The 22,006-nt window shown below is 41.7% G+C and overlaps 2 protein-coding genes across 3 annotated transcripts in view; both read right to left on the bottom strand.

The window, feature by feature from the left end:
• The window catches only part of EPHX4 (epoxide hydrolase 4), a 39,204-nt gene extending 34,697 nt beyond the window's left edge, over positions 1–4,507 (bottom strand). The window contains exons 1-2 of one of the 2 annotated variants that reach the window (XM_075936525.1): positions 4,306–4,507; positions 3,650–3,851 (exon numbers count right to left, since the gene is read on the bottom strand). In XM_075936525.1, the coding sequence (XP_075792640.1) occupies positions 3,650–3,847 (198 nt within the window). In that variant the 5' untranslated portion in view covers positions 3,848–3,851; positions 4,306–4,507. Of the gene's footprint in view, positions 1–3,649 lie in introns of both variants that reach the window. The other variant, XM_006137323.4, reaches the window with a different exon arrangement.
• A 1,054-nt stretch (positions 4,508–5,561) lies between these two features.
• The window catches only part of BRDT (bromodomain testis associated), a 62,378-nt gene continuing 45,933 nt past the window's right edge, over positions 5,562–22,006 (bottom strand). Inside the window, exons 17-20 of the mRNA XM_075936524.1 lie at positions 17,597–17,661; positions 13,457–13,662; positions 9,596–9,776; positions 5,562–6,460 (exon numbers count right to left, since the gene is read on the bottom strand). Coding sequence (XP_075792639.1) covers positions 6,392–6,460; positions 9,596–9,776; positions 13,457–13,662; positions 17,597–17,661 — 521 coding nt within the window. The 3' untranslated portion in view covers positions 5,562–6,391. The remainder of the gene's footprint in view (positions 6,461–9,595; positions 9,777–13,456; positions 13,663–17,596; positions 17,662–22,006) is intronic.

Raw genomic sequence — 22,006 nt, 5'->3', positions numbered from 1 at the left:
ACTTAGATTGTAAGCTTTTTTGGGTGCAGGGACTGTTTTGTTGTTGTTTTGTTTTATGTTTGTGAGGCACTTAAGAAAATACGGTCCTGATCTGTGACTGGAGCTCCTAGGCATTCCTACTCAAACAGTAATAACAATAACAGAGGAAAAAATGGGAAGGAGAGCTGGAGAAAGATGAGGCATGTTGCACAAAGTAGGATAAAGTAAGAAGAAAAAAAGATGGCAGAGAAGAATAAAAACTATTACCACCATATTGGAGACCTGGAGAGCCCAGCAACCCAATGACTACTGAACAGGAGATTCTACCTTTAACTCAGATGAGGTTTCCAGGAGATAGGACTATACAATCACATCTCAGACCTATCCAGAATTTGATTCATGTGTCTTCAGGAGACACCATTTAGCCCACCAACCTACTGGCAGACAGCAAGAACAATGCTGTCTCTCAGAGATGAACAAGATGGTTCTTTTTACCGTGAATGGCAGGATATCTCCAACGTTCAGAAAGCAGTGGGAGGAATTCCATCAGCCTCAGATCCCATCGTTCATGTGGGCAAATTAGGCTAATGATAAAGGACAATGATAGCCCAGCTGCTGAACAAGTCTTGCCATCCTGGTGGGGCACAATCAGCCAATTTATCTCAGTTCTGTTCTCACCTGGCAACAGTTAGCTTCAGATCCTGGTAAAGTGGAGAGTTAACAACAGTCTGCCGATGGAGTTGTCTCTGGAATCCTCAACAGTGCACAACTATACAATAGGCATGATAGAGATAGTGACAATGAATTTCAGGAAGGCAGATTTTGGTGAGAGCTGGTAGGTAAGCTCCCACGGGAACCAAGACTAAGGGGGAAAACAAATGAAGAGTTGGCAGTTTTTCAAAGGGGCATTATTAAGGGCACAAAAGAAAGCTATTCCACTGCATGGAAAAGATAGAAAGTATGACAAAAGACCACATTGCCTTAACCAGGCGATCTTGCATGATATAAAAATAAAAAAGGAGTCATATAAATTATTGCAGGGGCAAGATTAGAAAGGCAAAGGCACAAAATGAGCTCAAACTAGCTACAGATATAAAGGGTAACAAGACTTTCTATAAATATATTAGAAGCAAAAGGAATACCAAGGACAAGGTAGGCCCATTGCTCAATGAGGAGGGAGAAACAGTAACCGGAAATTTGGAAATGGCAGAGGTGCTTAATGATTTCTTTGTTTGACTTCACCAAGAAGTCTGATGATAAAGGAATGCCTAATATAGAGAATACTACTGAGAATGGGGTAAGTTTACAAGACAAAATAAAAGAAGTAGTTAAAAATCACTTAGAAAAGTTAGATGTCTGGAAGTCATCAGGGCCTGATGAAATGCATCCTAGAATTCTCAAGGAGCTGATAGAGGAGGTATCTGAGCCTTTAGTGATCATCTCTGAAAAATCATGAAAGATGGGAGAGATTCCAGAAAACTTGAAAGGGGAAAATATAGTGCCCATCTATAAAAAGGGAAATAAGAACATACCAGGAAACTACAGACCAGTCAGTTTAACTTGTGCCAGAAAAGATAATGGAGCAAGTAACTAAGGAATTCATCTGCAAACACCTGGAAAGTAATAAGATGATAGGTAACAGCTAGCATAGATTTGTAAAGAACAAATCATGCCAAACCAATCTGATAGCTTTCTTTGATAGGATAACAAATCTTCTGGATAATAGAGAAGTGGTAGATGTGATATACCTAGACTTTAGTAAGGCATTTGATACGGTCCCACATGATATTTTATCAATAAAGTAGGCAAATATAACCTAGATGGGGTTACTATAAGGCAGGTGCACAACTGACAGGATAACCATTCTCAGAGAGTAGTTATTAATGGTTCACAATCCTGCTAGAAGGGCAGAACAAGTGGGGTTGCCCAGGGTTCTGTTCTGTTCAATATCTTCATCAACGATTTAGATACTGGCATAGAGGGTACGCTTATTAAGTTTGCAGAGGATACGAAGCTGGGAGGATTGCATCTACTTTGGAGGATGGGGTATAATTCAAAATGATCTATTCAAATTGGAGAAATGGTCTGAGGTAAATAGGATGAATTTTAATAAGGACAAATGCAAAATGCTCCACTTAGGAAGGAACAATCAGTTACACACATACAGAATGGGAAGCGACTATCTAGGAAGGAGTACTGCCGAAACGGATCTAGGGGTCATAGTGGACCACAAAGTAAATATGAACCAACATAGTGACGTTGTTGCAAAAAAAGCAAATATGATTCTGGGATGCATTAACAGGTGTGTTGTGAGCAAGACAAGAGAAGTCATTCTTCCTTTCTACTCTGCGCTAATTAGGCCTCAGTTGGAGTACTGTGTCCAGTTCTGGGCACCACATTTCAAAAAAAGATGTGGAGAAGTTGGCAAGAGTCCAGAGAAGAGCAACAAGAATGATTAAAGGTCTAGAGAACATGACCTATGAAGGAAGACTGAAAGAATTGGTCTTGTTTAGTTTGGAAAGGAGAAGACTGAGAGGGGGCATGACAGCAGTTTTCAAGTATCTAAAAGCGCATCACATGGAGTAGGGAGAAAAATTGTTCTTCTTGGTCTCTGAGGATAGGACAGGAAGCAATGGGCTTAAACTGCCGCACGGGAGATTTAGATTGGACATTAGGAAAAACTTCCTAACGGTCAGGGTGGTTAAACACTGGAGTAAATTGCCTAGGGAGGCTGTGGAATCTCCATCTCTGGAGATATTTGAGAGCAGATTAGATAGACATCTATCAGGGATGGTCTAGACGGTATTGGATCCTGCCATGAGGGCCGGGCACTGGACTCGATGACCTTTCAAGGTCCCTTCCAGTTCTAGTGTTCTATGATTGATCACACCAGTTAGCCTTGGGCATGCCGGTGAAACGTTTGAAGGAGCAGTTGAAAAAGAACAGGGATTAGTGCTACCTTCAATTTCTCATGGTTTTCCACTTCCTTCTAGTGTTCCATGACTTTCTGAAAGTAATGGCTAATGGTGGCGTAAGTTTAATTCCCTCAACACTCTGACACACATCACCTGGCTCATCATACACAATGGTTATTTGCATAAAATTTCCGAATCCCCTCCCCACTAGCTACAGCTTTGGCTGTAGAGGTTAGACCGTTCACTGTATTGAACAGAAGTGATTTACGCAGGGCGAGCGGATCACCCTAAGAAAGAAGGTGACCTGCAAGGATTCTGTGTGGTTTGCACAGAAAAATCCATGAAGCAACAAATAAATAGGAGCAAAGAGAAACAAAAGACCCGACATGCACACAACGTGACTGTTCAAAATGGATTACCGTTTGCACGCCCCATCTTTGTGCTGCACGCAGAACGGGTTCGAAATGTGACTACCCAGCGCCCATTGAAACCAAGAGAGAGCCAGGTCCATCCCTCTTCGTGTGAATGAAACAACTACACTCAGCTGCTTTCCCTTCAGCACCAACCCAGGCACAAAACAGCTCTAGCGCAGCTCTTCCGAGAGCAGAGAAAAGACGAGCGGAGGAGACCAGCCAGTCCCCACCCCACTCCCTCGGGTCTGACAGGCACAGAGACCGAGTCGCTGCATTGTTATTTACGTTTAGTGGCAGCCAGGTTCCCCCCTCCCGCCCCGCACAGACGCCCACAGCCGGTACCTTAATTCGCACGTAGCAGTGGGTGCCCAAGGAGGGATCGCTGAGGCAGGCTGGGGGGTTCTCCCGGATGACCCGCTGGAAGGTCTTGCCCGGACTCCTTCCTATGCTCCACAAAAGTTTGAGCAGCTCTATGCAGGCGCAGAGCGCGCAGTAGCCGTACACCAGCGCCCAGAAGAGCAGAGCCCTGACCCTCACCATGAACCTGCCCGGGAGCCACGGTAAACAATCAGCGGGGCTCGCCATTAGGCGGCGGCTGCTCCTCGCAATCCGCCCTCCCCGTCAGCGTCAGGGGATGGGCTCCGCGGCAGGAGGAGCAGCGCGGCACCCGGCAGGAGCCCGGAGCGCCGGGAGCCCAGCCCGGGCGAAGAGAGGCCGGCGCGTCTGCCTCACGCCGGCGCAGGGAGCCGGGACCGGCCAGAGCCGCCGGCGTGACCCAGAGCAACCAGGCAGGGCAGCCCCCTGCTCCCAGCACTACGCGCCGGAGGGGGGAGGGAGATGGCGGGGGGAGGTGGCCCGGCTCCCCCCCTGCGCCCCTGGGGTGGGCAGCCCGGGAGCGGGGAGCCTCGGCCCTTACAGTGGGAATGGCGCAGAGGCCTCCCTGCAGCCCCCGGCCCGACACAACCCAGCCCGCCCGGGCCCAGCCGCTGCGCAGCTACCTGGCCAGAGGCAGCCCGACCCCACCTCCTGCCCCCCAGCCCCTGTCTGCCGAGCGGGCAGCGCTCAAGCCCAGGCGGGTAAGTGCAGGGTTTTATACACCCAGCGCCAGAGGACAGCTCCGCCCCGAGCCCCCAGGCTGGACTAGGGGGCTCATCTAGGCTAGGGCAGCTGCAAAGAACTACCTCAGTCGAGTCACCCCTCCCCCCTAGGCTGAGCATCCCACCTGCACCCCCCTGCTGAGGCAGGGTAAGTATTATCTTCGAGCCTCAGCGGCGGAGCTGCGGCATTAAGTGACCTTAGCTAGGTCACGCAGACACTCAGTGGCAGAGATGGAAATTGACTTCACTCTCCCACTCCTGGATGTGCTTTAGCCACCCCCAAGCCCGCAGCACCTTTGCGTTACAGCTCCGTGCAGCAAGCAAGCATGGCTCGGATTAGAACACAGAAGCAGCAGTTACTGCATCAGCGTGCAGAGGATTGTAAATGGTTATAGGTCTGCTAATTTAATTTCATTAAGATATTAAAATGCCCAACCTAGCTGTAATGAATATATGGTCCATAAAGTACTGGGAGAACAGAACTCTTATTTAATTGCAGCCTCAAGTAAGGGAGCTGCTCTGCATTCATCTGAATGTGATATTAAACCTGAAATCTGAAACAATAACTACTGGTAAATAGGAGCAATGAGACAGTGGGTCCATAATGACAGAATAGGTATCAGCTCCCTACCTGAGTGTGTGGTTTGCTAGAGCAGACACAGGTAGAGGCTGGTGAAAGATACTACCTTCTAAATTCTAATAGCAACTTCGTAAACAGTTGATCATGGGTTCCCAAACTGGGGAGCATGAAGAAATTCGAGGGGGAATGAGGTGACTAAAGTTCCCTCCCCCTGGCTCAATTTTTGCTGCTATTTTTGTTTTTTGGTCAGTTCCTTTTCTCTCTTTTGCTCAACAAGTTTTATTGCTCTTGGGGGGAGGGGAGGGGGGTAGGCTCTCTCAAAAATCAAAAAGGGGTCAAAAAGTTTGGGAACTACTGATTTAGATTGTACAAATGAAGGTGCATGGGGGGGGGGGGAGGAGGAGGGGAAATGACTTAAAATAATACCATCATACTCTGATCCTGAGTAGGGCACACTTAAATGAACCAGAATATTTTAAAGGTTATGATAGAGTAGATTGGTAGAATACCAATTTTAAATGCTACCCAGAAAAGGCAAGTGTTTTAGTTCAAAATAATTTCACATACAACATATGAATAATAAAGAAAACACCCGTTTACTTACTCTTTCAAGCAATCTGTACCATCAACATATATGAAGAAAAAATTACCCTGCCTCTACTTGGTTAAACATTTTAAATGGAGAGAATTTGGCAAATGAAAGTATAGGTCAAGTACAGAAAATGAAAGAAGTTCCAAATGTGATTACCCCTGGAAATTAATTTGTATTTAGATAGTATATATCGTCACTATTACAAGGTGTTTGCACAGTCAAGTTTTATTAAATACCACATGTGTTAATTTAAAAAGTGATATCTTCACTAATCAAAATAAAACACTTTTCAAAAAAGACTTTCAAAAGGTTATTATTGTTTGGATAATTTCTCCAAAGTATTAGTTAAACACCATGTAAATGCAGTGTTTAACCAGAAACAGCAAGTGAAAACAAGAAATCTTAGACCAGTATATTTTAGATAAAGGTTCTAGAATGGTTCTGAAAGATAATTGCTTTTTAAAAGTTCTAAATTAATACACAGCTATTCCAAGCACTACAGTGTATTTTAAGAAGTCACATGTATATGCAAACATGACTTTGCTTATGACTAGCTAACAAGTAGATTTGACATTATGAATGCAAGTAACAAAAATACCATTATCTTATGTGTCAATGCATAATTTTAATATTTAACAATGCTATGCAAATTAAACAGTTTACAGGCTCTTCAAAGTGGTCTAAACAATACACTGCTGATACATGAGTAGCACATATGTATTTAGCACTTGTGTCCAGTTTACTGTACATTGCATTTAATACAATGTCACTCAAGGACTATTATGAGATTGTAACTTTTTCCAGTGTCCAAAATTTCACAAAAGGTTTTCCTCAAAAGTTGCCATTATATCACTCTGCAGGTTCATGTCAATGGTATGGATCATCTATAGGGAAATGATTTAACAGGTTTTGTAATTGAGTATCACAGACAAAAGGAATATCATAATGAAAAGTCACCTTTTCTAAATTAAAGAAACAGCACACCTATTGCTTATAAATAGTGGCATCCACATTGGTAGCAATAGGCACTATCCAGATTGCATTAAAAGGGATTTTAAGTAACTTGTCCACTTCCTTTTCTCATCGTTGCAGGTCAACTTTAAAAAGTCAGCCTAAATCCCATAGTTTGCCAATCACTTCATGAGATTGCATTATTTTTAAAGAATCTGATAGTTTGACATAAGTTGAAAAAGGCAAGCACTTACAAATTAGAAAGACATGTATAACCAGTGGTGATGGGAGAAAAAGACAAGATGGTTATTTACTTACTTTAATATAAGATTTGAGGGAATCTCTCTTTTTTAAAAAGCAGACTATGTTTGGTATTACAGATCAAAACATACATATTAAGGTAGCATAAAGCGACAACTTACAAGAATTCTAATCTTTAAATATCTGAGCAGAAGTCTTGTAACCTTAATTCTGCTGCCTCAATAGTCTGGTCTGATGGGCACTGTATGGTATATGTACACACATCTTCAGCTATGGGGAAAGTTATCTCCCCTCCCCCAGTCATTGATGTCATTGTCTGCTTTGTGCATGTAGGTTCATGTGATCTCCTTTAAGAGTCTGATGACTGTCAACATTTGTAAATTTCAGATTATATTCACACCCTATTCCAGAGTAGTTTTCCCTGTGGACACACTAATTTGCTTTGGATTAACCTAAATTAGAGAAGGACACACTTATTCCAGAATTAGAGCATTTACCCTGGGAACTAGTCTGGAATAGGTACAACTACTAATCTGGAAACTCTTGAATTTTGACAGATACCAAGGGACTGATCCAAAGACCATTGTAGTCAATAGGAGTCATCTTTCCATCAACTTCAGTTGTCTTTGGAAAAGGCTCTCAAAACGAGACTAATGACATTTGCCTTTAAGAAAAAGATTAAGTGACATCACCTTATCCAAAACTTCATTGAAATATTGACGCAATGCCAAATTTAGAGAAAAGCATTTCGCAGATAGGAATGTCAGCTGTGGTATAACCAAGCTACATTTTTTCTAAACGGATTTTTTTTTTTAAAATCACAGAGTTAGTGACTGAAAAGTAATATATCCTGACAGAACTTCTATCATGTAACGAAGATCTAGGCTCCAATTTTGAAAAACTTTGCAAATAGGTTACTTAAATTGTAAATTAATGTAGTGCTAACTCAAGCATGCCAGATAGAGTGTTTCTATTTTTAGAGCTGATAAGTGTTTATGAAGCACATTCTTTGGAACAGGAACTTTGCATGGGCAGCAGCTGCATAAGCTTTTATGGCTTCCTGGGTGACTCAATGTATTCTGAGTGACCATCTCAAGAGGTAAGAGGAAAAACTTCTAAAAAACAATGAATAGTTTTGTTAGTCTTTAAGGTGGTGCTAGACATGTAGATGGTATCATGATACTCACAGCACGTGCCAAGGGTTGCAACTTAAGTGCGGTTTCATATACATGCAACAATATATGCAAATAGCTTCTTTCACACTGAGGGGCATGAATACAAAGACTAAGCTTTAAGCTGCAGTGCCAGATGCAAATATGACCAGTGTAAGCCAGTCAGCATCTCTCAGGCTCTACCCACAAGGCTAAGCAGCCATCACTTCCCACAATGCCCCAGCGCGCCTGTCACCTACTCCCTGGGGGCTAGAAACACCAACACCCTGTACCTGTCTGTTCCAGCCAGCCTGTCTGCTTGTGTCTTTCAGTGCTCACCCTGCCTGGGAGATGCCTCACTGTTGTGGAGCATGTTCCCACTGCAGGCCATGTTCAATGGATCCCACTGCAGGCCACATGTTGAGCCCCATGTAAACACAAACTGCACTGCTGGCCATGTGTTGAGAAGCCCTGATCTATATGTTGTGTTAGTCTTTAAGGTGCTGCTAGACTATTCATTGTTTTGTAAGTTTTTCCACTTACAGACTAACTCAGCTTCCCCTCTGAAGCATTTCAAGAAATAATAGTCAGCAGAGGCCAAGTTATGAATGAGATTAACAGCACTGACAAATATCCTAAATCAATCACGTTTATTGTTCCATGATAAGTGAAAGCTAAGAGTAAATTAAGTGTACCCTAGAGGTAAAAGCAATTTCAGTTCTTGGATCAACTATAGTCAGTTTACTTTAGGATGCAAAAGAACAGTAAGTAGAAAATTCACCCACTTGCTGTGAGCCCTGTATGTTACCATAAAAGCACCATAACCAGCTAGGGGAGGGATAGGCATAATCCTGGGGATAGGCAGGAAAGCTGGAGTGGGGAGGAAGAGAATCCCCATGGCACAAAATACTATGGGTATTTCTTGCTGCTGTGGGCAACAGAGTAACCTATAGGCAGCCCCCGTGTTTACCACGAGTCTCTGGACAAATCCAAAATTGGAAAGCAACTAAAGTACCATAAGCCACCTTTGATCCTCTGACCTCTTTCCCCATTAACTTTTCCTGTGTCATACCCTCCCTGAGATGTAGCCCAGAATCTTAAATCCCAGATTTTATTTACTGAACCAGATCCTCAACTATTTTAAGTCAGTGTAACCCCACTGTCTTCAAATTAATCCATACTGATTTTTGCCATTTGAGGATCTAGTCAATTTCATAGAATCATAGAACACTAGAACTGAAAGGGACCTCAAGAGGTCATCGAGTTCAGTCCCCTGCCCTCATGGCAGGACCCAGTACTCTCTGGACCATCCTAAATAGATGTCTATCTAACCTGATCTTAAATATCTCCAGAGATGGAGATTCCACAACCTCCCTGAGCAACTTATACCAGTGTTTAACCACCCTTATAGTTAGGGAGTTTTTCCTAATGTCCAACCTAAACCTTCCTTGCTGCAGTTTAAGCCCATTGCTTCTTGTCCTATCAGAGGCCAAGGAGAAAAATTTGTCTTCCTCTTCCTTGTGACACCCTTTTAGATATCTGAAAACCGCTATGTTCCCTCTGTCTTCTCCTTCTTATGTGTTATGATCCTGCAGCAAATTTGTGCCAACTGAAAGTAAAGCAAAGTTAATAGTTGAAAAAGGTTCCACAACTTACAGCTTCTTTCCTCCTGCGCTCTTGCTCCATTTTTCTAGCTAGGTTACGGTCTTTGACAAGACCTTCCTGCGTATTTTGTTGAACTTCTGGTGGTTGTTGCTGTTCATTAGTTGGCCTTTCTTTTTGTGGCTCTTCATGGATTTCCATCCCAGTAGATTGCGGTTCTACTCCTTCATAGGTCCTTAAAATTAAAATTAAATGTCTGATTCTTTTCTTCAGCATTATCCCTGTAGCTTTTACACATATCAACTGGACAAAAGCACACACAAAATATGTATTATACACCTACAGTCAATTATACTGGGGGAAGCTTTATATAAGCATTTTTTGGCCTTTTTTTTTTCTTAAATGGGTAGCAGCAGGATAAGCCTTTAACATTCCCCACCAGAATCCTATACAAGTGACTTTATATTTCTTCTAAAAAGTTAAGTTTAGTAAACCAAGGATATAAAATAGCTTACCTGTAAGTAAGGTAAAGGAGATGATATAAGCCAGTCTAGGAGACACGGCTTCTGCACTTTTCCTCTGACTTGCTCATCCGATAGAAAAAACTATCAAATGATTCTCTGCCACCTAAAATAGGGCACGCCAACAACTTATCCCACTAATTCCTCTCTTCTACTACTGGAAGGGAGTGATATGGCAAGGGGTAGACAGTCTTATCCAGTCAGTGGCTTGTTATTTGAGGATTTGCAGAACTGGAGAGAGGCATTTTGAGGGGCAGATAGGGGAGAGAAGTTGTCGGCCCATAAATTAGGGAGGATTGCCAACAGTGCTGTCAGCTGTCTAGAGTTGACAACGCACTGATTGCATGTTAAGAGGGATGCAAAGCACTGGCACAGATTCAATGGAGATGCAGAACTTACTCCTAGACATTTTAGGAGCAAGTTACATTGACTGTGTTGCCTCTACAAAAAAAATCAACTGCAACAATCATGTGGAGGCAAGTTTTCTACTATATATTTGAGAGTTTGTGTTCAAGAACGCCTCCTAAATAGTAAGAGCTAGGACCCCCAAATTTGGTATATAGCTTCCTCTTATAAGATAAAGCACTGCTAAGGGTTGGTTGTGCCAGGAAAACAGGATATGCCCAGAATGAGAATTTTCTGTATGATTTTATGAGAAGCAGAGTCAGACTCACTAGGCAGGTGGAAGAGGTTGGCTGGGGCATACCCCCATTTCATCCAGTTCTGCCCTAGCCCTGAGCCTTCCTTCCCCTCCCAGGCACTTTTAGGAAAGGTGGGAGGTTGAATCTTCCCCACCCCAGTTTGTACGGGGACACTGCTACCGGTTTCCCCTTATTCCCTGACAAAGATGAAGAACATACTTTGCTGCATTCCTCACTGACTAGGGAATGTGGGGGGGCTGGGGGGAAGAGGGACAAACCTGGCAGCGATGGAGACTGCTTTGAATGTTGCATTCTACTTTAACAGGTTAAATAATTATCCCACAAATACCATCCCCTTTCCAATAAATTTAAAATGCTACAAGCAGAAAGAAAAAGACATTATTCAGAGGACTTCACCACTACCTCAGAAGAAAATCAAAGCAGTAACACTTCTTAAAAAAAATGAAATCAGACACTAGAAGTTTTTAAAAGAGAAAGTTTTCTGGAAAGCCAAACAGGCAAAGTAAGAATAGTAGTATTGATTTTTCACTTGATTGTTGGATTATTTATTTAATGACAGCCTCACAAGTAGATAGTTGCATTGCATTAGCACAAGGCTACTCAACATGTGGCCTGTGGTACAGTTTGGGTTTACGTGGGAATCAACATGTGGGTGGGAGAAAAAAAAAAGTCAATATAATGGTCTTCTGTTGATATGCGTTTTAGTAATTAAATTCCTGGACTGTCATTGCTCATTAAAAGTGCTGTCTTATGGGTGGAAATCAGGTAAATATTGCATTTTATTAATATCAGCAGAACTGACTTAAATGGGGCCTGTGTGTTGTGTAGTCTTGCCTTAATCTTTCTAGTCATGCCCACCAGTGTGAAAGAAGCTATTTGCATATATATGCAACCACATTTAAGTTAGGGCCCTCAACCACATTTAAGTTAGGGCCCTCAACCACATTTAAGTTAGGGCCCTCAACATGTGCCGTGAGTATCATGGTGGCCCCCAGGGCTTCCAAAGTTGAGTAGCCTTGCATTAGCACATATTTAATACAGTTTCATGCTGTGAGGTGCTTGTAGTTGCCATTGAGGGGAAAGGGCTAATTCAAAAACAATTAGGCTATGTCTACACTTGCAGCTTCTTGTGCAAGTACAGTCGTTCTTGCGCAAGAATCTGCAGAGCGTCCACACTGCCCGCCCGCTCTTGCGCAAGTAAATTTACAGTACAGCGTGGTAAGAGAAGGCTCCTTGCGCAAGAGATGTCAAAAAAGAGCGTGGTATAAGCCCTCTTGCACAAGAGGGTAGTGTGGATGATCAGCAGGGATTTCTTGCACAAGAAAGCGTCCACACTGCCATGGGCACTCTTGCGCAAAAGAACATCGCGCACATGGCAGTGTGGATGTTTTCTTGCACAAGAGTTCTTGCACAAGATGTTCTTGTGCAAGAAGCCGTGAGTGTAGACAGAGCCTTACAGTTCTCATTAAAGCCAATGGGCATGCCAAACACTTTTAGGATTGAGGAAGAAAAAAAGTGAAACCCCTTTATTTAGTAACAACAGTTGCAGTCAATGGGGATACTGTGCAAGGGAGTAGACTATACAGACTGAAGTTTTCCTGCTAACAGATGCAGGAGGTTCGGCTATTGGCAATAGGCTGTGATCACAAAAGGGAGCAAGGCAGCAGAAGATAGTGTGAGTGTGAAGCTGAGAGGAAGTAATGAGAGAACTTGGGCACAGGGCAAGCATGAAGAGGTATGCTTATTTCTACCATATACATTTTGGTGGATAAACAAGATTATACAAAAATACACATAGATCATTTCACCATTTTCTGATTTTTTTTTTTTTTTTTAATAATCAATCCTGCTCTGAATTTTGGCTAGCTGCTTAAGCCAAAGGGGCAACAATAAGAATGTGTCTTTTAAAAATGAAGGCGACATATGTGCATGAACTGCTTCCTGAATACCAAATTCAAACACTGGCTTATTCCTCTGGCCATTTGAGACATTGATAGACTGCAAACCAAGTCCCATTCTGTATTCTACAGATAGAGTTCTCATTGCAATGTAGAGTGTTTTGTTTGCACTGCAGTCCTGCAGTAGTACGTTTAAAATAACAACAAATGTTGAGGGAATGAGACACAGACAGAGAGATGCGTGTGTGGGTTTCTCACTTCTGTTCAGGATTTTACAAAAAGGCAATCAAAAATTTGTATTTAACCTTTATAAAATTATAATGTAATAGAAATTCGTTACAGCTCTGCCTACAGGTTGTTTTCTGTTACAGCAGTGTAAGTACAAAAATACAGTTGTCCCAGATTTAAAGCAGATTAGCTATTCTTGATTAACCCCATGCATGGATGCTCTTATTCCAAAATAAAATACATCCACTATTCCATATAGGTCCCGCAATATAGACAAGTACTAAATTGTTTTAACTGATTCTCTTATGCATTTGCTCATTGCATATACTTAAATAACTGTTTCATCTTCTTATCTAATGACTTTGGTGCCTCACACTTTCATGGTGCCTCACACTTTCATGGACAAGCCAACATTGCATATTTCAAAGCAGTCATGTGATGTTTTAATCAATAAACTGATTCCTTACTGGTTTAAGTATTTTTTAAAATAGAAATTAACTTAATTCTACACAAACATCCAAAAAGACAAAGACAACACTTGATATAAATAAAGTGGACATACAAAACTACTTCATTTCTCCCTCTCAATTAAAAGGAATATCAAACCTTTCTTTTTCTTGACAGGGATTTTTCCCCTTCTTCTGTGCTTGTTCCAGTTGTCGCCTTAATTCTTGTGCTCGCTCATTTTTTTCCTTTTCTAGTGCTGCTTTCCTGAACTGTTGGAAGTTCTCCAGAGATGCCTTTATGGGAACTGGAACTGCCATCTTTTTACACAAAGTTATCCAGGAGTCTGCATTCTTGACTTGGCGATCCTGAAATTTAAGAAATGATCGTAATTCAAAAAATAATTTGTGGTATTAAATTGCATTTTTTGTAAATAAGTCACTTAGTCCTTATACTCAGAAAACACTTTGTTTTCGTGGGACATACTTTCACTCAGCTACAAGCCCATAATTTTTTCAGTGTGGTTTTCCCAATAGGAATATTTTAAATGATAACCCTTCAAAATTGTTGCAGATATTCTAAGTGTTCCTTTATCAAGTAATACCACATTATAAAAAAAAAAATGGATCACCAATATATCTGTTAAATATCGGACCTAGATCCTCAATTTTAGGATGTATGCATCAGATTTTCTAGACACAGAAAGATGCATTCAAACCCCCCCCCCCCCCTCCCAGCATATTGGCAATTTTTTCCTCCTTTATATCTCCAATCAGCCCTGCAATTTTCTAAAAATAGTAAAAAGGAGAAGTGGGTAGGTGCTTGTGGATGTGAGAGATATCCTTGTTCTCTCAGAGGGAATTTAGTCAATGCACTTTAAAAGATTAACAAATTTATTAGTACATAAGTTTTTCTGAGCTACCACTCACCACCTCAGGTGCTGAAGAGGAAAAAATAATAATAATAAAAGACAGAAGTGGATATTTGACATAAATGCTAATTGAATCAGAATGGATCCATTTGTTACTATTTTCTGCTGTCTCCCCTCATCCCCCGAATTTGTCCACATCTTTCCTGGAGTGTGGTACCCAAAATAGGCTGGAATATTCCAGCTGAAGCCTAACCAGTGCTAGAGGGAATGTAGCAATTACCTCCTTATCAGAGTCTTTTAAAATATCCCCTAAAATTACATTTGCTTTTTTGCAATAGCATTACATTGACGACTTGCAATCTGTGCGTGATCCACTATAACCAATACTGCTGCCTAGCCACTTATTCCCCATTATATAGTTGGGCATCTGTACTATTCTTTGCTGAATATAATACTATCGATTTTAGACTAGTTATTGGTCAAAGTTATTTAGAATTCTAATCCTCTCCACAAAAGTCCTTGCAACATGCCCAGCTTAATGGACAAGGGGGATCCAGTAGGTGTAGTGCTTTTAGATGTTTTCTGAATGCTTTTGATAAGGTCCCTCACCAGAGGCTCTTAAACATAGTAACTCTTGTGGTATTGGTAACAGGTTAAAAGTTAAGAAACAAATGGTAGGAATAATGGTCAGTTCGGGTTGGAGAGAGGTAAATAATGGTGTTCCTCAGGGGTCTGTACTGGGACCAGTCCTATTCAACACATTCATAAATTGGATAAACTGAGATGGCAAATTTTGCAGATACAGAACTACTCAATAGTTAAGTCTCAAGCAGATTGCAAAGAGCAATATACGGATCTCACACAATGGAGTGATGGGGCACCAAAATGGCAAATAAAATTCAGGTTGATAAATGCACAATAAAGCACATTAGAAAACAATCATACTATACATATCAACTAATGGGGTTGAAATGAGATGTTATCTTTCAATAAATATCCAGGAATGTGTGTGACTAGTTATCTATAAACTTAAACAAAAACTGGTCTGGTAGCACTTTATAGACTAACAAAACATGTGATCATGAGCTTTCGTGGGCACAGTCCACTTCTTCAGTTGACTGGAGTTTTGAGTTTATTTTGGGTCTGTACAACCTAACTAGGGGAGAAGCGGGAGGGAAATGAGGAGCAGAGGTTATGTTCCCTTTGATTTTTTCATAACCTCTGCTCCTTGTTTCCCCACACCCCCTTCTTTCCCCCCCCCCCCCCCCCACCCTCTTCTCCCCTATTTATTTTGGGTCTGCACAACCTCAACTCAAAACTCTAGTCATCTGAAGAAGTGGGCTGTGCCCACAAAAGCTCGTGATAGCATCTAGATGTTTTGTTAATCTATAAAGCGCTACCAGACCAGGTTTTGTTGTTTTAAGTTTATCCTGTACAGACTAACTCAGCTACCCCCGAAGCTTCTAGTTATCTATAAGCATCCACTCAACGTGCAGGGCAGTAAAGAAAAAAAAGCAAATATTGTTGGAAATTAAGAAAGGGATAGAACACAAAACATCAGTATGATTTGGTTAGGGTTGATCCTTCAAGCAGGAGACTGCTCTAAATGACCTCCTGAGATTTCTTCCAATCCAATCTTCTATGATTCTACATTGCCTCTGTATAAATCCAGAGCACATCCACATCTTGAATACTGTGTGAAGATCTATAGAACTGGAAAAGATTCATAAGAGCAACAAAAAGGGTTTGGGGTATGGAACAGCTGCCATATGAGGAGAGTAATAAAACAAACTTTTCAGCTTGGAAAAGAGGCAGCTACTGGGGTATATGATAGAGGTGTATAAAATCATAACTGGTGTGGGGAAAGTAGAAAAGCAAGATAAGTAATGTCTTATAAAACAAGAGCTAAGGGTCACTAAATGAAATTAATAGACAGCAGGTTAGACCAAAAAGGAAGTACAGTAAAACTCCAGTGGTCCAGCATCCAATGATCTGGCACTCCTGATGATCTGGCACCATCTGGAACCCCGAAGTGCTCTGGGCAGCCGGACAATTGGAGCTGCTCTGCCCCCGGCTTCCCAGATTCAGCCACTGCTGAAACTGACCAGCAGCTGACTTGGGGACGCCTGGGGCACAGCAGCTGGGGTGCTGCCAGGTTGGTCCCGGAACGCCAAGGGATGCATCCCCCCACTCCACCCCAGACCCCTCATAGCCCCCCCTTCCGATAGTCTGGCATATTTGATAATCTGGTACACCCTGGGTCCTAAAGGTGCCAGATTATAGGAAGTTTACTGTATTTTTCCCCCCCACATAATACAGTAATTGTTGAGACTGCTGCAAGGTGTTAATGCCAAGACTTAAGTTCTTTTTTGAACACTGTTAAATTCATGGAGGATAGGTCCATCAATGACTATTAGCCAGGATGAGCAGGGATGCGGTCCCTAGTCCCTGTTTGTCAGAAGCTGGGAATGGATCACTTGATTGCTTAGTCTGTTCATTCTCTCTACTGCGCCTGGCATTGGCCAGAGTCAGAAGACAGGATATTGGGCTAGAGGGATCTTTGGTCAGATCCAGTATGGACATTGTAACATTCTTATCTGACTCTGGACAGACCACTTCTTGTACATATACCAATTTTGACAATTACTCTCAATTTAGCCATGAACCTGCTTTAAAGAAATATAGTTAAATGGCATTACTATATATTACTTATGAGACTATCACGTGGGATTGTGTCAACAGCTTTACTAGAGTCCAGATGCATATCAGCTGCTGCTTCCCCTTTAAGCCACTAGGGCAGTTACACTGTCAAAGAAAGGAATTAGATGGGGTTGACATGATTTGTTCTTGACAAATCTCTAGCAGTTATTCATCACTCAGTTACACTCTAGGTTTGAATAAGTAATTTAAGCAATGTTGCAGTATCTTTCTGGATATGGCAATTAGGATGACTTGTCTAATTGCCCAGGGCCTCCTTTTCTACATTTTTGTTGAAGTGAGATGTTTGTCCTTCTCCAGTTCTCTGGGGCCTCTTCTGTCCTTCATGAGCTCTCCAAGATAAGGAAATACTCTGGGGTGAATTTCATGAGGCCCTGCTTACTTGAATAGATCTATCTTACCTTAGTATGTCCTTTCCCTATCCCAGCTTGAGATCTTTCCACTTTGTTGTGAACATTAATAGTATTAAGCATCTGGTCACAGTACAAGAGGACATAGAACAGCACAAACCAATAGAAAAACATATGCATGAATCTTTAGGAGATGGATTTCAATAGCTCCCAAGGTCTGAGACACAATGAATGCATAAGCAAGAGAAGTTCCTGAGATCAGGTGTTCCTGCTTTATAATGAGCTGTAAATATCTTCAAATAAGATATGCAAAATTATTTTCTGAAGTGTTAAGAGGAACACCCAGAAAGACAGAATTCCTACCTTTTCAGGAAGAATTTGAAGTTTAAGATCTAGTGTGTTTTTACCATCGGTGCTGTCAGAATAACCTGTTGGAGTAGAATGAACTTTATGAGTAAAGTGTTGACCATCTGAAAGAAGCTTCAATTTCTCAAATGCAAACCCACTGAAAAAAATCCTTTACAAGCTGATCTCTGCTTTTATCATTGTGGCAGAGGAGCTCCTGAATTCAGCAGTCCCCACTAAGAAAAATACACCTAAAATGCTCTCACTTCCGAGTTAAATAGTTTGAATAAGGTTTGTAGGTTTTGTTCCACCATTCTTTATTTTGTGAAGGCTCTCTAGAGCCCCTACTTTCCCTGTAGAAAATTAATGTAGGCAAGACAAGAAAACCTCTTAGAAAGCCCTGCAGTACTTTCTATTTCTAGTTACTGGCATGGAAAAACCCACCCCTGCATTACTCATCTCCTTTCCCCTCCCCCTCTTAAAGAAGATTGACTGAGCCACATCCCTCCTGTGCTGTTCTCAGCCTCCTCTAGAGAGAGGGAGGAGTCAGTTACTTAGTAACCTCACATACTGCATAAGTGCATTTCTCCTGCCAGTTTCCACCTTTTTAAACAAGTAGGTCAGTCAGTAAGGTCTTCTGGCCGCATAAACCCATTGCCACTTCCAGTAGCTCCAGGGTACAGGATATTTAAGAAATAATATATGTGATCATCTTATTTGTAACACTGATGATAAAATTCATCTGAAAGGCAAACTAGAAATTCCATTTCAATAGCATTCATTTCAACATTTTATATAGTTAAGAGGAATGAATATTTTATGTATGTACACCCACACACACTGCAAGAGAAAAAAAAAAAAAACACAAAAAAACCACAACCTCAATTTCATCTATGTTTCTGCCAAAAACTTTAATTGTGCACTTAGAGTAGGAGTGGGCAAATTCCAGCCCATGGGCCAGCTCCGGTCAACAGGATTAGTCCCTAGTAGGCCCCCCACTTCAGCGTTTGCCTGTGCCTCTGCAGGTACCAAATTATTACAATTCTCATTAGCCATGAATCGCCATTCGTGGCCAACCAGAGCTGCGATTCTCTGATACCTGCAAAGGTGCAGGTAAATGTAGCAGCAGCAGGCTGTCAGGGATAACCCTGCAAGCTGCAGTGTTTTTATTGCCCATCCCTGACTTAGAGTAATAGAAATCTTTACAAGTATCTGGCATTGCAAATAACTATAAATCTTCCATTATTTCAGGCAAAACATACTGAAACAATAGGCAGAATTACCACATAGTAACAAAAGCATTATGTAGTGTTATGCTGCTTTTATCCCAGATATCACTGCCTTTTAGTGCTCAGAAAATATTTGTATATCTAGATTGTAGAGTGCTTTGGGGATGGAAGCTAAAGCTTTCTCCTCCTCCCCCCAAAATACTGCTTTAGACTTTGATCTAGCACGGGACAGGTATAGTACTCTTGTACCTTTGTGACAAAACTTCACCATCATCTACTCCGGGTTACTAAACTAGGGTTCAACATTATTTTTCTCAATGGTTAACAGATTTGATAGCTACAGAATAAAATATTATGCAAGCAGTTACATGAGTATCCCCAGCTCACAAACATAGAGAACACATTAAGACACTGAAGCGCCTCTGAAATGTTAAACTAATCTGCAGGTGAGATTTTCCAAAAGCAACTTATAGGAGGCAGGCATCACAAGTAATCTTTACAAACAGGTCACAAAAAGGAGCATGTAATTGTTTAAAGTGAGCAAGAGTTTTGACTAGTCACATAAAATAGTATAACAAGTAAAGGCAGCCACATGATTAGGGGTCTGAGCCCTGGTATGTCTCACTGATGACCCTTGTAAATTTTTGTACCCATTTCAACTCAGACTTGTTTGGACAGCTTCTAAGTGACCTTTTTCTACTTCTCAACCTCCACGCTTCTGCTGCATGGAGATTTATTTGGCATTTAGGTGTTCCTACAGTTCCTCTCAATCCCACTGTGTCCCTCACCCTGTTCTTCACCTTGCCCCCACACCAGGGGTCAGTACCATTGCATAATGGACACTTCACAAGCTGACCATATATAGTGATGGATATTAAGGGGGAGGAGAGGGAGTTAGGTCATTCAGTTGTGAGACAAAATTACTATGGACCTCAATTTTTTTTTTATAACCACAGGCATGAGAGTCCATGGTTGGACATGTTGCTGACTCCTGTCCCATAAAAGTGGCTAAAATGGTCAAGGGGATAGGATGCCTGAAGCCTAAAGCAGCATGCCATGCACAAGAGTGTTTACTTTTAGGCATTTGTCTTGGCACAAAGTAATTGACAATCCTGAAAGCTTTGGCAAGACTTATGATGGGCAGTGAGGATTTTCACAAAGCAGACAGGAGGGGTTTGTGGCAGTGACTAGGCACCAAGAAGCCATCTTCTGTTCCACTTTCAGAGCACGAACGTATGATGGTGAAACTCAGGCTTTGTAACAAAGCAAACTGCTTGCTGTCAGGGACTACAGATTGAGCTGCTGGCTCCCACTTGGCATTTCCTGCCATGGTCAGGAGAGCAGAGGGGCTGAATCTCATTACCAACAAGTCTCATGAGTCCCAGGCCACAAGTGCATTCAGGAGCCCAGTACTTTGTACTCAGTAGTGTGGAGTGCTCATGTACATTATGAGGCAGTTCCACTAGGCCTATAGAATAGCCAACAAGGCAGCAACCAGCGCGGTGTGAGTACAATCTTGGAGCACAGGAAAGTGGTTAAGTATTTCTAAGAAATCATTGACCATACAAGAATTCCTAATTCAATTTGCTTTTCTGCAAGATCTTGATGAGTGGTTTAGTCAAGAATGCAATTTTTTAAAGCAAGTTTTAGGTCTAAGGAGCTCAGTAAAGAAGCCCATAGTAGTTCTTAGAACTTATATAGCCTCTTTCATCTGAGGATTAAGTCACACACAAAAGCTTGTCTAAGTTCCTTCTTTTATTCAAGAAAAACCATTTTCCCCCCAAGTTTTAGTAATAAAAAAAAATGAAGTTTCATTGTCTTAGTAAGCAGGTGACTGGGAAAACAGCTCCCATGCCAGTCACTCCTCCAAGCAACTTTTTTTTTTTTAAATAAACACAAACCTGAAGAGACATAAGCAGAGTGCAAACTAATGCATGCACCATGGCTCAGAGGCCAAGTAACTCATAATACGCCCTAGAGCAAAAACCTTCTCTTACCTTTAGTCTTAAGATTCTTCCTGCAGCAACCATGTTATGTACAAGAATTCCAGCTTTATTGCTCCCTTGTTAGGGCCAGGCATGGAGCATCCCAACTCTGGTGATATCAACACTAGAGATGAGAGGAACCATCCCACCACCCCCTCCCATTTACCAAGTGAAGGATTGAAGAGGACAGAACTAAGAAGAAGAGAGAAAAAGTAGGGAGATAGGCAGGAAAAAGGAAGAACAAACCATTCAGACAAAGAAAAGATGGGAACAGGAATGGAAGGAGAGAAAGACCAACCAATGTTTTCCCAATAATATTTAGAGATTGCTATAGGTGTACCTGTCACTTTGAAATGCATTTAAAGCAAGGTGCTTACCTTGAAGTTTACAGGCAAAACAGTATGCAATAATTAAAGAACAAGAAGTCAAGATTGTTCCGAATTGTAATTCATATCAAACAGATACCAGGTGTTGCAAATGCTTTATGTACACTAGAAAGAACCTACTATGTTACTGGTACTAAATAAATGTTGCAGTACAGAAGGGTTGAGTTAAGACTTCAGGTTGAAAGAATCGTTTTGCTAAGTTTAATAGTTAACCCTAAATTTCCAACACTGTTCATTAACAACCTTCACTGTTAATTGTTAAGAGTTTGGAAGTAAGTATGCTTTTCAGTTTCCATGCCGTTTTGAGATTTGTTTTATCTGTGTTCAAACCAATGTAAGCCAGACAAAATAGGAAGAGAAGATCCTGAGAGAGTGTGATCACTGCATTGTTAGCATGGGGTTTCAACTCAAGGGTTACCCCTAGCTCAACTCTTGTTCCCACACAAACAGGTCTAGGTCAAGGCTTTGATCTTGAAGTAGTTAGCTGCAAGGGAGGTGGATTGGTGCTCTAGGGAGGGTGAAGCAGGGACTGTAGTGGGGACTCAGTTCAAGAGATGTTAAACCACATGCTGCAGAGAGAACGGATACCTAGCTTAACTATTGGAAAGCCTGAAATGTAATTATGTTCTAGTGACAGGTTATTTCCAGACCTCTTTAGCAGGACCCTCCATTAATTCTACCATACTAATTGTTCAGTGGTCTATGTATTGGGGCCAACAGCCACCACCAGCCCCTGGTGAGATGGGTGTGGGGCACCTCTGTGCCCCTCTAAAGGGGCTGGGCCTCAGGTGGAAGGAACAGGGCCTATGGCAGTCAGCCCTTACCTCT

Source organism: Pelodiscus sinensis, chromosome 9, assembly GCF_049634645.1.
Source record: "Pelodiscus sinensis isolate JC-2024 chromosome 9, ASM4963464v1, whole genome shotgun sequence".
NCBI classification, from domain to species: Eukaryota; Metazoa; Chordata; order Testudines; family Trionychidae; genus Pelodiscus; species Pelodiscus sinensis.
The sequence above is the reverse complement of the archived record's forward strand: the minus strand, read 5'-3'. Positions and strand labels throughout refer to the sequence as shown.